This window comes from Panthera leo, chromosome A2 (genome assembly GCF_018350215.1).
Source record: "Panthera leo isolate Ple1 chromosome A2, P.leo_Ple1_pat1.1, whole genome shotgun sequence".
Lineage (NCBI taxonomy): Eukaryota > Metazoa > Chordata > Mammalia > Carnivora > Felidae > Panthera > Panthera leo.
In genome coordinates this window covers 74,831,769-74,850,709 of record NC_056680.1, presented here as the reverse complement: position 1 = coordinate 74,850,709, position 18,941 = coordinate 74,831,769, and the positions used below count along the sequence as shown (strand labels likewise).

General features: G+C 39.5%; 1 gene segment (V, D, J or C); it reads left to right on the top strand.

Moving 5' to 3' along the window:
• The first annotated feature begins 154 nt into the window (after positions 1–154).
• On the top strand, positions 155–18,512 carry LOC122206034. The segment is given in 6 exon segments: positions 155–296; positions 555–871; positions 4,060–4,117; positions 12,410–12,739; positions 15,871–15,918; positions 17,919–18,512. Coding segments are annotated over 6 exon segments (942 nt in total).
• Positions 18,513–18,941: the final 429 nt, after the last annotated feature.

Here is an 18,941-nt window from a genome sequence, read left to right as displayed (position 1 = left end):
CCTTTACCAGGAAAATGGCTTCTTTACATTAATATCATTGGATAACAAATGCACAGTAATGAGAGAAATCTGCTGATAAAGCAGGTTAGTAGCCTTATTTGCAGGATGATTTGGGGTAAATTCTGTGGGTCTCTTCCTCTGGTTCTTAGCTGTGTGCTCAGAGCACCACTTCCTCTTACGGCAACAGCCACCAGATCTGCGCTGTGATCAGCCCTGTATTCAACCACCTCTCCTGACAAGTGCTGGCAGAATGTGGCTCCTGTCCCAGCTGGTCCTGGTGGCCTCCCTTTGCAGCTGTGAGTGGCTCTACCCACAGGGCATTTCATTCAGTGAAGAAAGGTGATATTAAGCATCGACAATCTAGTGGCCCATGTGGGCAGAAGGCCACCCACAAGGTCATTCAAAGTAAACTACAAATTTCACCATGACCTTGAATTCTTCCGGAAGAAAATGTTGACCCCCTGACCCCAAGCTTTTCATTAATGGGGAAGAAAGGTGTATTATTTCAATGAATGTCTAAATTTTGCTAATTGTTGCTTTTGTTTTTCTTTCAGATACAAATGGAGGCATTTTCATAACACAATTCATACCATCCATTACCAAGAAAAAAGGAAACACAGCATTTTTAGAATGCCAAGTAAAAACAGGTGTCTTAAAGAAAAACGTAAATATACACTGGTATCGACAGAGGCCAGACCAGCCTCTAAAACGCATTCTGTATATTTCCTCAAATGAAAATGTGGTCCACGAACAAGGTGTTAGTGAGGAAAAATATGAAGCCAGAAAACGACAGAGGGATTTGCCAGCGAGCCTGAGGATACACAAAATTAGTGAGGATGATGCTGGGCTGTATTACTGCGCCTGCTGGGATCCACTGTATGGAAATGCGCCAGTAACACTGAACAAAAACCCTCCCATGACCCCACACCCCTGCAAACACATACACACGCCTTTCTGCCTCCCACAGGGACCTGGCCACTGTCTCTACAGGACTTGTCTCCTGCATCTGTGTCCTCAGCAAGGTCTGTGCTAGGAGCCCAAGGATGTAATCTGATGTTTCTTCTAGTTAGGTCACTTTATCATCTATTCTTATCCCTCTTGGGGACTGGATGGCTTTTGTAAGTGTCCTGAATTTTCCACTTCTCCGTCTATGAGAAGCTTCCTGGGAAGGAAGCCATATCCAATGTGCAAAATGGTTTGCTGGTTTTGAATGAATAACGAATGAATGAATGAATGAATAGGAGAATGATGAAAACCACAAGGCCTTTGTTGTTTTTGTTTGTTTGTTTGAGAGAGACAGAGAGAGAGAGAGATAGCATGAGCAGGGGAAGGACAGAGAGAGAAGGAGACACAGGACCCAAAGCACACTCCAGGCTCCTAGCTGTCAGCACAGAGCCTGATGTGGGGCTCGAACTCATGAACCTCGAGATCATGACCTGAGCTGAAGTCAGATGCTTAACCAACTGAGCCACCCAGGGGCCCCCATAAAGCCTTTGGAGTGATAAAAACCTGGATTTGAATTCCTGCTCAGCCACTTAACTGACAGCACGATCCAGGAACGTTACCAGATCTTTCTCATAGGGTTGCTGAGGACTGAAGGAGGTTCCACACAGGACAGTTCGAGCACAGGGTCAGCACATCACAGTGTCAGTTCCCATTACAACCGAGCTTCTTCCCTGAGCCATCTCAGCTAACACAGGAGCTCAGGGGCTCTTTAAAAGTCACATCTTACATCGTCCTCCAAACAACAGTAAAGTCTGCTTTATTTTGAAGAGTTAAGAATTGTGAATTCTTCCTCCAAGATTTTTCTTCATTCACAGCAGAGTATAGAAATGTCATATAACCTAAAGCAATAACTACATTAATTATTAAATTTCAACAAGCTTTGGGAACTTTCTACAAACTAATGATCTATAAGATGTCCGTGTAAATGTACATACTTCTGCATAATGTTTTGAGGTTATTATCTCATTTCTTATTATACAGTGGTAAGAGTTTTCTTCCAATTCTCATGATAGCCATATAGCTGCCACACTCATGAAATTGGTGAAAAATCTATAACTCAGGGATGAAAAAGAGCTCAAGGGTACGTGTGTTTGAAGCAAAACCTAAAGGAAAATTATGGAGGTATTGCCCCCAAAAGGAAGATAACATTGAATTATTATTACATAGGTGTCTTGGTGAGGTGCTGGGATCTGTTGGTTCTTTATACCAGGGACATAATAAAATAACATTGAGACAGGTCTTACAGAGAAGCTTTTTCATTGGTTCTAAAACAAACTTTCCTTTCACGTCCTGGCCTCTGAAGAATGAGGCCTGGCCCTGCCTTCCCAGTCCTGATTCATGCCCCCCTCTTAGAGTCCATTCTGACCAATCACTGGCAGTGCCAACCAAATGGATTTATGTGGGTCTTTGGCTTGGGCTTGTATGTTGACTATACCCCTTGCTTATCTTCTTACTGTTTTTACGTCCACTTTCAATTTATTCAAGCGCCTCTGATTTTACTCCTTTGGTTCTCAAATGGAGCCACCAAAATGAGAATCTCTCAGGATCAACTCTCCTCTCCCCAAACACCAGACAGAACAGTTGACATGTGTTGCATGTACTCTGGGGATTCCCTCAAGTAGACCCACTGGTAACAACGAAAAGAAGCAGGGCCCCTGAAACAAATCCTATATCCAATCCTATTAACCAATATTACCTGTAAGACTAGTCCAATTCTGGCTTGGACACAGATAAGAAAGAAAATGGAGGCTTTTACCTGATAATCAAAAATGTCCTGAAGTCCAGTAAGGCCACCTAATATGGTGCCCACTGGGATCTCACAATATCACAAAGTCAGAAGGACCTATAAGAAAACCTTCTCTATTACTAACTCTCAACTTCTTTCCCACTTGAGCAACCACAGCCCAACCTTTCCTGTCCTTAGTCACAGGTTATGAGCTGTTAGAACAGCAAGGGCCCTTTGGACATACAGAGCCCAATGCCCACACAACCAATGGGGATGCAGAGACCCCGTGATGGCAAAAGCTCGGCCAGAGCTAGTTAACCACAGAGAGAGGACTACAAGTGCATTTCTGAAGATCACAGAATCACTTCTTTTTTTCAACATATCAGAGAACTGGATTTTGTTTTCAAATTATGGTTTAAATAGGAATCTAGTATTTCATGGAAGAAAGACTTCTACAGATTTCTTCTTTTATTTCGGTGGGGGGGGCGGGAATGTCATTACACAATTATTTTCTCATTTTTGCACTGTGTGGTAGAGAATCATGTTGTCAAATGGTAAAAGTAGCTGATTTAAAACTGGACAACACTGTTCACATTTCTTGAGTATATTTCTGTTGGCATTTTTGTATTTTTGGTTACTAAAGAATTTTCTCCTTTAGAAATACAATCCCAGATTGCTAACAGAGCAGGTCTGGTGTTTCTGAGAAGAGAAGGGCTTTTCCTTTGATGTGATCTCTGAGTAGTTTCACACACTTGAACACCTGGAAATCAAAACATTTTAATTGACTGAACACTTTTCCTGGTAATTTATTTTTTTTTTAATGTTTATTTTTGTTTTTGAGAAAGAGAGAGGGAGAGACAGAATCTGAAACAGGCCCCAGACTCTGAGCCGTCAGCACAGAGCCCGACATGAGACTGGAACTTGGGAAAGGCAAGATCATGACCTAGGCCAAAGTCGGACACTCAACCGACTGAGCCACCCAGGTGCCCCTCCTGGTAATTTAAATGAGTAGTTGGATGACAAGTTACTCCCAATCTTTCTCTCTCTCTCTCTCTCTCTCTCTCTCTCTCTCTTCTTTTTACTTGTGCTCTAATTGTTTCCATTTTCTATCAGCACTTTCTGTAATTACTGACTCCTTGGAAAACACAGATTTTTATCAACCAATCTGAGGAAAATTTATAAAATGTCAGACGCCATGAAGCCTATATTCAAAGACTTCCAAGGGAGTCCAGAAGATCAAATTGCCAGGACAAGGTTTCTACTTGCTGGTCATGCCATGAGGCTCAGGACAAGGCTGACGTTTTTGTAGAAGCTCTAACCAGTGTGATGAATCAGGATGGATCAAGATATTTGCAGAAGGAACTAAGCTCATAGTAACTCCCCCAGGTAAGTAACGTTGTTCTACTTTGATTGTGTGAATAAAAAACCAAGAGATGCTTTTTAGAGAAAGCAAATGATCTATATGATCAAGTCAGCATACAGAGAGCCATTTTGCAGCTACTGGAAACTCTGTATGTAAATGAATTACTTTGAAAATGGCTTATTTACTTACCTGCTTGCAAGTAAACTGAAATTCTATATTTTGACAATACGCACATGCACAAATAGACCAAGGCTTGAAATTAAAATTATTTTTAGGATGGTGTCTTTAAACCCTTGGTGTGAGTTACAGGTTCAAGATGCTCTTCTTATAGATGGTCTCTTTAAGAGAAACACTTTGATTAAGTACCTCTAGTATGAATTCTTAATGAGTAATGTTTCTTTCTCTAATAACCTGCAAAATCTGTGATTGCTTTGGATCTCACCCTTAATGCAGTGCAAAAATTTTTACTCTTACAGTAATTGACCATAAAACATCAACAACCCCTCTTATTTTATTACTCTGGCTTCTTAGAGGGCAGGGTAAGACTAGCAAAAATTCGTGCCATTGCGAGTCTTGTGATATTTCTTAAGAGATGGTCCAGTTGAATAGAACTATGAACTCAACAAATCATTTTAGCTCCACAGTCCGTGAAAAGAGTCTGTCTGCAGGGCTTTACATTTTCATTTGCTCATTTGTTGTCTCAGCAAACACTTATTGAACACAGTTTCTGTGCTGGATGCTAGAAAAGGGGTAAAGAAGACACAACCCCCAAACTCAAAAAACTTCTAGTCTACAGGACAACTATTCTAGGTTGTGGCATCATTGGGCCCTATGTGTTTCGGCGTGTGGCTGTAGGAGACACAAAATGTCTTGGAATTATGAGCTCTCTTGCTTTTTTAATTTATAATACCTATTGCTTACAAAATCCATACATTTTGTTTTGTGGAATAATTTGATAAAATGGCCTGAAACCATCCCATTAAAGAGAATAATAATATTAGCTAAGATTCACTGAGGGCCAGATACCATGCTGACCAGTTTCACCGCCTTATCTCATTCATTCCTCAACAGCCCTATACAGAAAATCCTCTTATTCCAAATTTGCAGATGGAGAAATTAAGGCTTGAAGAAGTTCAGTTATTTGCCTTAACTCACATGGCTTATTACTATGGCATAGAGGGGGATCCAATAGAGACTTGTCCATTCCAAAATGCATGGTCTGGACCATGATGTGATATTAGAAACATGAAGCCATGTTTTTATAATCTGATATTTACTCATCTGCAGCCTGACTTTTTAAATAGATTCTTTAGTTGAATGCTTAATTAGTAATAGCTCAATTTGTATTACTCCTCATGCAGAAAATGATGCTTTTGCTTCTAATCATGGCATTATAATTGCCTCTCTCCTCCACAAATGATCAAATAAGTCATGTTGAATACACGTTCAAAAATTGGATTTTCAAAATGTGATTCTTAGGGTATTGCTATAAAATGACAAGTCCTTTCCACACCATCACATTCAGTCTTCTTTCCACATCGGCATCAAGTGCGCCGGAAACACTGACTGGGGCAGGAGAGCTGGAGCAGGTGACCTACAAGCAGGACTCGGCCTCATGACCCACAGCTGTCTTTCCGTTCAGGCCGGGACAGCGGCAGAAAGACCAGACCAGACAGGATCCTCTGATGAACAGCTCAGGATTTTAGATGAGTTCCCTGGAAACTCTTGGGGTAATTTCAAGTTCAAATAGGTAGTCTTTCAGGAATAAGTAAGTTTAGAGATCATTATTAATATTTCAGACTCTGTAACAACTCATCTGGTCTACTATCAGGGGCGACAGGATTCTGGAAAGAACTTTACAAACAAGATAACTACCCCCTCAATATGTAGAAATTAAAAAAAAAACTATAAAAATATTGAACACTCATTTATTAAATACTTTTTGGTTCCTCTTTGAAAACAAAAGAAATGATAACTGCAAGTCATACTCCGGTAAAAGAAGGGATATCATACAAGAAAACCTTTTAAGGGAAGAGATTTGAGCATCAATAAAATAGTAAGAAAAGGTAAAATCATACTTTCCAACTTGTGTGACTGAGATGGAAAGACAGAACCAAGCTGACCAGGCAGAGGTCAGTTCCTCAATTCTCGACTGTGTTCATATCTAATGTGATTTTGTTTGAGTTTCATGTTTGTTTAATGGTAGTGGGGCCCATTTTTATGTCTTTATATAAACCTTGAAAAAATATGGGCACAACCTTAAAACTGGCACAAAGGGAGATTGTGTAAAAGCTCTTCAGACAGTGTGATCGGTCTGGCTATTGCGAATACAAGTGTTCGGTCCTGGCACACTGCTCAGGGTTATAGGAACCTTTTCTTTCCATTCTTAGTAAAGTGCGGGGAGGGGAGATGGTGATACCAGTGCTGGCTCAGAATTCTAGGATTTGGTCCCAGTATGTTCACAGATAACAGCAGGATCCTTGGAGAGTTTGGAGACTCTGCCCCGATCTTTGGGGGTAGTTGCCACCTGATCTAGCATGGAGGACATTCACAAGGAGCTAACTGGCTATAGCAAATGGGGGTTTCTAAGGGCGGGGGAGATGTTAGAACCATTTGGGATTTCGGTCTTGAACGTCTTGTAAAGTTTGTGTATCTTATTTATTTAATTCCAAAAATAATCAATGGAAAAGAAGGAATAAAATATTGCTGAACTTTCATTTTGTCAAAGGATGATTACTATCAAGTATCAAGATATTTAACTGCATAAACATATGCAAGAACATTAAGCTAGGTTTTTCCCCTCTAAATGCAGTATGCTGTATTTGTTCATTCCTCATTAGACTTAGAGGTGAAATTTTGCCTGATGAGGGAGAACATCTCACACAGGTGTTTCCAGAGCACTAGGTCTCGTCAAATAAAAATTTTTCAAGAATTTTCACAAAGGTGGTAAAACACTGAAAAAAATGAAAGAAGTGATGTGGTTTTTTGCCACAATAGTTGTGATCGTAGGCACAAATGAATTCATAAACCGAAAAGCAAGTTTTTGGTCCTCTTTTTTCCAACTGACTACATACTCCATGTAAATTCTAGCAATCCAATTAAACAATGGTGACAGACGTATAATGCATGGAGTCCTGAAAAGTGTTTTAGAGGAGTGTGGTGCAGAGAAAAATCTGGACTATGACTCTGTATCTATCACTTTCTATATAACCATTCCTTAGCGTTTAGATTTTGATTCAGTCACTATTGCTTTCTTAAAATTATAAAAATAATACATGTTCATTATGAAAATAAGAACAGAGAAAAAAATAATGAAAACATTAAAAAAGTTTAGTGACACTTATTACTGCTAATATTTGCTATATTTCCATCCATTGATTCTGTCCCTGTAACAACCATCTCAGGTGGATGTTACAGGGACTAAATGAAATTAAATATGTCAATAAGAACCATAAAGGTTGGGACATGGTCAGTGATAAAAAAAAATGTCATTTCAAATTACCATCCCTTGGAGTTCTTTATATTATCAGGAGTACAGAAAAATACGTTAATTACCATCTAGTCTATAGGTCACTTTCGAACAAACGGTTTAATTTGCAGTATGCTTTCAATTTCTATGGCTCATTGTCACCTGTTTCTAAAAATGATGATAATGGAATAAGCATTACCTCCACTATTGCCTGCCAGAACATAAGGTGATCTCTCATTTTTCAATGGAAAGATCCAGATATAAAATAAAAAGAGAAGAGATTGCGCAACCTGAATATATAAGCTTGCAGTGATACAGATAAAAAGCCAAGTATTCCCTTGTGTATTTAATATCTTAATTGAATTACACCTACAAAGTTAAAAAAGATATCAGTACAAAATAAGTTGAGAAATACAGCTTTTTGTGCCCTGACATTTCATCAAAAATTTTGTTCAAACTCTTCACATGCGTCTAAAATGTATACTTTCGAGCACATTTCTGAGCTATCTCAGGGTCCCAGTGTTTTGGGATCTCCTCATGATGATGTCACCGAATATTTTATCTGAAAAAAAGAAAAAATTACCCACTTACAAAATTTTTAAAAAGCATTGTTTTCATTTACTCTGTTACTCTATATTTGTGCAATGTAAATGTAAAGGGTAGAGACTTTGTTCCCAAGTACTGTTTACCAAATCCATGTTAAACTTCTTTATTGTCTTTTACCAGTGCTACCTCTAAAACGAGCATTGCGTTTATTTCAGGTTGACACCTTGTCTAAGGAGTATTGTCTGATCAAAGTAGAGCATTAGAAGAGCATCCTTTAAAACGAGAGGTTGCCCAGGACCGAAACATAAGACAACCCCTGTTTCATGAGGGATGATGTTGGGAACGAAAGCTTCACCTCATGTCCCAGCATTTCAGTGTGTTTGAATTCTGCATGTTTTGTGTTTGTATCGCAGAGCGGGATTTGCCAACATCTTCTCTCAGTTTTCATGTCACCTTCGAGTTAGATTTGCAAAACTATCAACCTCTGAAACTGCAAATGAAACAAACCCGAACGCACAAATCATTTCTCATTTATTTCAACTGCCTATTTCCAAAACCTATTTGAGAAGGCCTAAAATAGAATACACAAGTACAGTGAGGCCATGGAATAAAAAGAGAGGATCAAAAGCACTATGGAGAGCAGATGAAAAAGGTCTGGGATTTCCTAACAGAAAGCACAGGGTAAAATTTAATGTTCAAAAGTAGGAAAAAATGTGGTGGAGTCCATACTTTATATTATCTAATAAAATGAAGATCTCCAAATTTTCGTATTTGTTATATGTTTCCCGCCATAAAATGAGAAAAGGACTTCAATGCGTGAGTCCTTTAGGAGGAATGTGAAGTGAAATAGCGGACATTACTTTCCAGATCCATCTTCTAAAATGAAGAAATGGTCTTTAAACAAAAGCATTTCATGCTACCGCTGCATCATTACTGTGGGCACCATGACATTGAATGTCATTCACAGATGGTGACCTTCAACAGACACACTCAGGCACCAACAAGTTTCGCCTTCATGCTCATATTTATCAGAAAAATGTTTAAACTTTTTAAATATAGCTAGACCTTTAAATAAAGTTAGAAATGTCATACATTTGAAATACATTTTTGTCATAGACTCTGAGTCTAAAGCTCTCTCTTGGCCAGCAAGAGAGCGGATGCAGGATTAAAATGCGAGAGATGGCTCATGTCCGGGAAAAGACAAGTGCCCCGAATAAGGATCCTTGCCCTGTATTTATTAAGATCAGAAGGCTTACAAACATGATGGAAGTGCACAAAGAGACAATGAAACTGCGAACATTAACTCGTGGCCATGAGGGAAAGGGGGTTTTGAAGATATATGGGGTTTGGGGTTTGGGTCAATATAAAGCAAAATCCTGGCGCTGGGCAGATGGGCAGATGGTTGTTAATGGCAGACAGGAGGCGCTATGTCTCCTTATCTTAGCTACAGAGCATGTAACCTCAGGGTTAACAAGGCACCTTTTCTTTTGCTAATCAGCTCTGCCCTGGGCAGCATCACCTGCAACACCCCGGGTCTATAGCCCTCTGTACCTCTTTACCTAATTCGGTCCTTCCCTCCTGTGAAAGCAGCTTTCTGCGATAGTACTAAATTGGGGGGCATTTTGGTCCTGAATACCTAATCTTGCTTACCTTATATACTTTTGTATTGGGGGCCTTTGCCCCCCTCTCTATCCTGGGGGCCTTGGCCCCGCCCTACTTTATTCTGGGGGCCTAATCTTATCTACCCAAACTTGGGTGTGAGTAACCTAGGGCTTTGTAATTCTTTATGCCTTGTTAACCCATTGGTGCATGCCCAGGGAATTCCTAAACGTATTCCCCACACATTTTAAATATGAAATAGCTATAATTATTTGTTTAATAAAGGAAAAATTAAAAAAAGTAGAACAGAATTAAATCAACATCAATATGCAGGTTTGAAGTATCACCCTTGCAAATTGAAAATGTAGTTGACACTTGGTACATTTATTTAAAATTCATATGGATGCATCTTAAAATATAAATAGCTCAGGCAACTTAACTCAAATGTATTTTATGGTTATGAAAATAAATGTATATAAATATACCAGACAGGCTTATTTATTTTAGAATCTGGTTTCTATTTTTGCATCATAAAAATTATCTTCATCATAAAAATCACTGTTAACAGGTTTAAAAAAGAATGTTGAAGGAAAAACTATGTAAGATAATTACCCAAAATACAGGCATGAGCCATATATAATCAAATGGATGCTTTAATGCTCAGTTCATTATTCCATTGAGAAAATTGTGGAAGTTCAAGATTCATTTTATCTTGAAAACAGTAAAACATCAAGAATTTGGTTAAGGAAAAGGGACAGAGGGTAAAAACGGTATGCTACCGTCCAGAAATTTATCAAGTTCATCATTTGATTTTTGAGTTCTTCACTATAATGAATCAGAAGCGGTCCAATAAAAAAACCCACAAATTTTCAAAAATGAAAATTAGTTTCTTTAATATATTGACTAGAGGCTAAAGTCATTTAAATATCATGTACAATTGAAAAATTAATCTTGTCTATCTAACATGCTTTTTACACTAAAAACAAAGTATGTGGTTGGCGAAATATACGATGTCTTACTGTTATAATCAATAAAATACATATGCACTACAAGCAAGATGTGTATACTTAAAAGAAGCACATTATAGGGGTGCCTGGGTGGCTCCGTCAGTTAAGCATCAGACTTCAGCTCAGGTCATGATCTTGCAGTCCATGAGCTCGAGCCCCATGCCGGGCTCTGTGCTGACAGCTCAGAGCCTGCAGCCTATGTCGGCTTCTGTGTCCTCTCTCTCTGCCCCCAACTCACTCGCATTCTGTCTCTGTCTCTCTCAAAACTAAATAAACATTAAAAAAAAAAAAAGAGCACATTATGACCTAATTCTACCTACAGCTTAAATAAGAACTCATCGTTTGCTTACTGAGTTAGTATAAAAATTAGGAGCTTAGCTACACAGGCAGAAATTCTCAAGAATCTTTTTTTCTAAAAAAAAAAAAAAGAGAAAAAGAAAAAAATAAAGAAAAAAAAGAGAGTATATTAAGAGCCCCCCAAAAGAATTTTTTTTCTGTTCTTCTCAAATGAACTCTTTTCTTAAGAAATTGCCCTTTGAATTATTAAACTAATACCAAACTAGCCCAAAGAGAATATCAGTAAAGCACCTGCATTTCAGTTGGAAATCAATTTTAAAATGGTTCCAACATTTATAATTATAACCATTAAATCAGCAGTAAATGTATCAAGTAACATACCAACATTCAAATGACATGTCCCTGAAAACTATGATTTTTGTTATATGTTTTGACATTATGTCTGCAGGAAACTCTGGAATCATAACAGGTAACATTACACCAGTTACATATTATTCAGCCAGTGAAATCACCAAATATTGTGGGTTACAAGTTCAGCAGCTTTCTAGGGCAGATTCAACTTAGAGGGAGACTCTGAGAGTCAAAATATGGTGTTCTCTTGGTCACATATAAACTTCAGATGAAATGCTAATAGGAAATAAGCTTTCAGTGAACATTTTCCACAGCAAAACAAAAGTTCTGATAAGGGTGTTACTTGATAAGGCTTTAATATAAAAGCATTTCTGAAAATAATCAGTTTTGAAATAGCACTTTTGGATATATTGAGACTTTGTTTCTAAATTCAAGGTGTAAATAATTTGGAAGTGCAGCTTTAAACATTGCCCTACACGAAGTCCTGACATGATTCAGACGTGAAAGCGAGATGTTCTATAATTTTTTTTTTTAATGTTTATTTATTTTTGAGAGAGAGACTGAGTGCAAGCAGGGAAGGGGCAGAGAGAGAGGGAGACACAGAATTCGGAATGGGCTCCAGGTTCTGCGCAGAGCCCCACGCTGGGCTTGAACTCAAGAACTGCGAGATCACGATCCAAGCTGAAGTCCGATGCTTAACTGACTGAGCCACCCAGGGTCAACTCGATAGGTTGTCAAGTACACCTGGAAATATTTCCCATTCAAACAAGCGATTGTGTATTGTTTAAAAAAATTCCATGTTTTAATCCCGACTCTGCCACTTAGTAGCTGTGACTTTGGGCATGTTATGTAACTTCTTGACCCTCTTTTTCCCATGGAAACTAAGAAGGTAAGCAACTCAGAACCATTGTGGAGGAAAGGCCACCATAAGCACTAATTCTATGGCAACTTTTCCTTCCTTTTACTATGTGCCAGGTGGTTCCAACCACACAATGTTTCCATTTTTCTAGCAATAGCTTTAATTGCTATTCCATTTTCTCCAACAGATAAAAGCCCTAATGAAGACACTTCCCCCAAGCCCACGATTTTTCTTCCTTCACCTGCTGAAAGAACACTCCATAAGACTGGAACATATCTTTGTCTTCTTGAGGATTTTTTCCCTGATGTTATCAAGGTAGATTGGAAAGAGAAAGATGGCAAAACAATTCTGAAATCCCAGCAGGGAAACACCATGAAGACTAAGGACACATACATGAAATACACCTGGCTGACTGTGACAGAAAAGTCAATGGATAAAGAACACAAATGTATTGTCAAACACGAGAAGAATAAAGGAGGGGTTGATCAAGAGATTCTGTTTCCTTCAATAAACACAGGTATGTGTGTATATACCAGTAACCCTTTTGTCAAAGGAAATATCCCACCTTTGCTGTCAAATATTAATGAAAAGAAACAAATAGAAATCTTTCTTAAATGTTGTTACTTTTAATGGTAGCATAAATGTCCTGCTATTTCCCCATAGAACTAAAATAGTATTGACTTTGTAACATACAAAGAAAAAAAACAAGAAAAATTCATTTAGCCTTTCTGACCTCAGTTTCATCAACCAAAATGTTAAGGTTACAGTGATATTTTTAGCGTCATTATATGAATTACATGAAACAGTACATGCAAAAGCACCTAGCATCCTCCCAAATCATAAACGCTCGAAAGAGAGTCCACTTTTAAGGATTGTACTTGATGAGGAAATTAGAACAATTATACATCTTTAGGAATGTTCTACTCAGCAAAGTCCCTCTCACTTTAATCTTGCTCTACTCAAAGTATAACCCATAAACAATGGGTCATAGGCGACAAAATGCTGTTCATTTGGTGGAGACAGATCGCGCTCAACAAAAATAGTAAATTGGTTGCTGAGGTTTTAGTATGGTCTTCTGTTTCTCATATTTGAATTTTACATACCACTCTAAGGTGAAATTTGGTAAGTAAAGACTGTGTGAGGCTAATGTATACAAATATTCTTCCATTCTACACAATGGATGTGTTTCTACCCCTGGGAAATGCTGCCCAGCAAACATTGCGGAACGAGTGTGTGCCAGGCCTGGAAAGGATGCAGGATGGACCACTGTCCCCAGGAGGATCACTACAGTAGAGTGAATACATGTTTCCTAATCACTCACGGTCACTTGTGATTCAGCCATGGTGTCCCGTAGGATCACCATTGGTACAAATGCTGATCATTTTTCGATAGCGTGGGCACCCGGCTGTGATCCAATAACCTCTAGACTCAGAAGTCAAGTCCTGAGCCTTGACATAAGAGACCACGGCCCAAGAGGGCCCACTGGACAGGACTAGTTTGTACTTTTCTCTGTGGTTACCAAGCCCTTTGGAAGCAGGGGGAACACGCACGTAACTAAATGTGCAAAGACCTTTGCTGTATACCGCTTAAAATTGTTGAAATAAATCTTTATCTTCTTGGATCCTTAGTGTTTCCAATGATCAAATTAGGGTTGAACATTTATCTCTGCTTTCTCCCTGGCTGTGATGAAGAAGAAATACAATCATGTCAGTGAAAATGCTTGCTTTTGAAAATATAACATGAATGCATTTATTCATGTGCTTCTTGTATTTATGTGCATCCTCTCCTAAAACTAACTGAAGTAAGAGTGCAGACAGCCCTAATTTTTAAAAATTTCTACAGCTAAGAAACAGAGAGGAGGCAAATGAGCAAAGCACAAGTTTAATGTAACCACTGTAATCCTTTAGATGTTGGTTTTTATAGTGATCGAAGTAAAGTAGAGTAAGTTCCATGGTGATGATTATCGAAAAGGGAGAAGTTCCTATTTGTGAGATGTGTTTTACTTGGCACTTAATTTTGGAAACGCATGTCTCCCAAGGTCTTCTCAATGGAACAGAGCTAATGAGGGTATTTCTGTTAATGCCATTCTACAGCAAATTTTTAATGCTGATTCTAGTAAGGTTTTTTTGTTGTTTTTGTTTTTGATGAAAGTTAAAAATATATAGACCATGGAAACATGAATCCATGAAATGATTTGGAAGAGATAAAACTATATGGTCTAAGTTTTCAACCAACCTTGATTGAGAAAGTGAACCTAGGGTACACACACACAGATTTTAATTTGGAAAATTGTTACCTTAATGTTTCTACCTCAATCAATTCATGGTGATAAAAGATGTTTCTTTTTCTTTTAATGAGTAGAGCTACTGTATGGAAAAGAAAGAGACTTTTAAGACACTTTAAAGTCCATTTTTGAGGGTATTTTAACATGTAAACATGATTATACAAACATTTTTATTCCTGTGATTTACCCCAAAGCCTATTAGAATTTAGAATGTAAGAGCGCCCAAAACAAGATGGTGTGGAGTGAATAATTTGCATACCAGAACCGTATCTGTATGGACAAGGACTCATCAAGCAGAAAAAGGATAAGCCAAAATATGTTGGGACTGTCTGTCCGTCCAGCCAACAGTCGATGATCTTTTTAAGGGATTTTGTCTTTCTATGTAACTTCAGCTTTTTGTTTGTTTGTTTGTTTGTTTTTTCGCATTAGAGAAATACAACCCTCCCCTCAGGTTTTATCTATTCAGAAAACTATGATTACTTGGCCAATCTTTCAGCGCGCACTGAAACACTGAGCTTTTGCTTTAGCTCATCTAACCCCCCACAACTGCCGTTTGAGTGCTGGCTCAGCCAGTTACTAGCATGGCTCTGGTCAAGTTACTTAGACTCTCTAAACCTTATTGCCTGTTGTGTAACGTGTAGTCCTCCAAATTCAGCTCACATCGGTGTGACTGGGGGATCAGATGAGATAATGCACGTGAACCTTTCACACAGTGCCTGGCACAGTCGTAATCACTCGATAGGTACAGGCTTTCATTAGCATTGCTGTCACACCCACACACACCACGGGGGCATGCATGGTTTGGAAAGGGAGGGCCTCTTGCCTTTACTTAGGTGAATTTACCTCAACCAGACTCCTTCCAACATGTAAAATTCTCCTGTGGAGTCTAGGGTTAGATGAATTCATTTTGTAGCAACTCCGCATGTCTGCGTGGGTGCTGAGGATTGCCCAGTATTCACTATTTCCGGTTATTTTTCCAGTCAACAAGTACTTATAGAACACCTACGTTGAGGCAGGCTCTGTGCTAGGAGCGGTGAGCGCAGAAGGAAAACAAGATAGTCTCAGACATTACCTTCTAGTTGTGAGAAAAAAAAATGCATCATTCGTGAACTTCAACATCTTCATGTGAGGAAATAGAATATGTGAATCGATCTACTGAATTACATAGTAACGGAGCAATCATTCCAGAAATTGTGAGGATCATATATGTCTAGGCTCTCTCCTCTTGGTTGCCAAATTGTATGTATGTATGTTTGTATGTGTGTATGTCTGGAAGTATCTATCTATCCATCCACCCACAACTCAGACACATGTCAAATCATGGATATGAACAATTGAATAATACCTTCTCTATTTTCTTTTAGAACTCCCTGCTATTAATTCTACAGAAGCTTCGCTGAAAGATGAAAATGGTAAGTTTTTGTATGTGTGTGCCTTTATGTTATGCTATAGCATTTTTTCCTCCCAATCAACTTAACTGTTGAACTTCCCTGACTTCAGGTAGAAATCTCACAATGGCAGGATCTTGCAAAATAGACTGACTGATAATTTAAGTCAGTCCATCATTTCCCAGGAGCCATCTTCACATCTTTGTGGATTTGGGATTGAGAGGACTATATAACTTAGGGGTGCAGTGAGGGGCTCCGAAGTCTTTCAGCAACAGATTTCACTCATTTCTGTGGTCCTTGTTTCTACTGTCTGAGGAAAACAGGATATTGAGTTGCTTTTTTTTTTTAAGTCTTTGTTTTTGTTCATAGTTAATAACATGAACTGACATTAAGAGGTTCTTGTACAGAAGGCATTGTGTTACTGTGAGTGCATTTTGTTTAATTCTCCTAATACTCACTATATAGGATTTCATTCACATTTTATGCATGAAGGCAATGAGCTAAAATGAACTAAGTCCCTTGCACCACACTGCACAGCGGGATCTGAGGCCTCAACATGGACCATCTGAGTCAACAATTGATACGCTTACTTGGTTTGCTATTCTACCTGTAAGATGTAGTCACAGAGCAAGAAATCCCAAAGCCAGGCACCCGTGGGGATGGGTGTGAGTGCAGGGCTTCAAGGGCCACAGACTGGACTTTAACCCCAGTCTTTTAATTATTTGCGCATGAGTATGGGTACATTACTTGCATTTTCTGAGCCAACCGGGAATAAAACGAACAACAGCTAACTCAGTTATGAAAGACATAGGGTCACACATGGCAAATGTCTAGCATAGGGTATCTCATTTACCTGATGCATGGTAAGTACTGGTTTCTGGCCCTTTCTCCCCACGTATGTATAAGAAAGTGACAAGAAGCATTGTCTCCAGCCCTGCCGATCTGCCTTCCATGTGCAATATCGAGGGGCCTCTGGACCTTAGGTAACATATTACCTGACCAAGGGCGTGGAGCTATGAACACATCATCTCTCAGGGTCCCTTTCCACACACCAAGGGCTAATGATTCTGGAGTTCTTACTCTTTGGAGACTACTTTTTTCCACTTTATTTCATTTTATTATTATTTTTTTTAATTTTATTTAAGTTCCAGTTAGTTGACATACAGGGTAAGAGTAGTTTCAGGTGCACAATATAGTGAGTGGTTCAACACGTCCATACATCACCCGGTGCTCATCACAGCCAACACCCTCCACTAAAACCTCCCTTCCAACCTGCTATGAGCACAACCAAATTTCCATGGACCATACCGTTAGTAGGAACTTCATTAACGAACAATGTGTGATGACTAAGGTGCTTCTAAATCAGCAATTTATCTTTACACATATTCTTAACTGTTTGTTGTTGGGGGTATTTGTAACCTGTGGAGGTGCAGAATCAGAGTACGTAAGAATGTGTTCTCGAACATTATGTTGCTGGGATTAAAATCTGGCTTGTATTTACTAACTGTATGACATCAGACAAATTCCTTCTCTGTCCTCAATTTATCTGTCAAATGGGAATGAAAATAATAATCTCCTAGGTTATTGAAAACTTAAGTAAGATTAAAGCTTTGCCCTCAAAACTCTCAAATCAAATGTTTGGCATTTAGTTAGTGGTTAATGCATATTAGCTATTATGGTAACTTATAGACAAGGTGGGGGTGAAGAAATGGCAAAAGCTACTTATCACCAATGCTTTTTGCAGGGTGACTCATTCATCTAAAACATAACCTTGCTTTTTAAGACTTTGGAATATACTAAGTGAATTTCACAGAAGTTGATTCACTTGACCCGCAAGCTGGATTCTGGGTTGTCTTGGTGGTGGTGGTAGGGGTGACAGTGGTATAGACGTTTACTGTTGGGTTGCGTTGGTGCAGGAAAGTCACTTCCACCCAGGTCATCAGAATTGCATAATACGACCTACCTCCCATTAATAAGTACTAGCCTTTCAAAACAACAGGTGAAACTAAAATAGCTTCTTTTAGACCCCCTACAGCTGCAGCTAGTGACCAGCTCTGCCTACTACACCTACATCATCCTCCTCGTCAAGAGCGTGGTCTACACAATCATCATCGCCTACCGTCTACTTGGGAGACCAGCACTCTGCCGCAATGAGAAGAGTTCCTAACCCATGGTGGCCCAAGGCTCCACTTTTCTTTACTGGCTACTGTCACTAAAGGTGTCTGCTGAGGCTCTAGCGGGGCTTTCTTTCTGGGTTTGGGTTATTTCAGTTCACATGTCTTTTTCTATGTGTCATCATTGCAGAACAGGCTTACAAACCGCTGGGCAAACAGGAAATGTCACTCTGCACCAAGAACAGACTCTGCCATGAGTCAGGGGCGGGGCCGGGGGGCACTCACGGGGGCTTCAGTACCGCTCTCTCCTTCATGCCCACCAGCCCGTCAGCCACCCAGCACCCTCGCCTCTGAGTACAGCCGGCGTGCAGCTTCCATCGCGGCCCCTGGGGCTCTGTATCCAGATAACTGCCTGGAGGCCTTTTATTTTACATACATGGAAGCCTTCATCCTTGCTGCCTGAACTTTGTGCTGTTTTTCATAATAGGCACAATAAAAACAATCAAAAGCTTACATTTGCCTCTGTGTGTTTTCATTCGGTGAAATATTACTGAGAGTCCAAGGCCATGGACAGCATGGCAACTGAACCTCCACATTCAGCATTGATGTAATAATCATGGTCAATTCCACATTTCTAACTCTTTCCCTGAGAGAGTCCTTGTGATGCCTTCTTTGGGGGCACTGGCCCCAGGGGAGCCACAGCCAGCGAAGGTGCCAGGTTATTTCTCCTTCCAAGGGCAGCAGATTCAGACTCACTTGGTTTAAGACATTCTGGTGGTGACAGTATCACATGTCATGTGACTGGCGGGTGTGTCAGACCTGGACCCGTGTCACACGTGCACCATGTTTCCCGATGTCACAAGAACCCCATGAGAGCTGCACTAACACGGGAAGGGAGGGTGCTGGAGGGGTTAAGTGCTTGGACTCTGGACC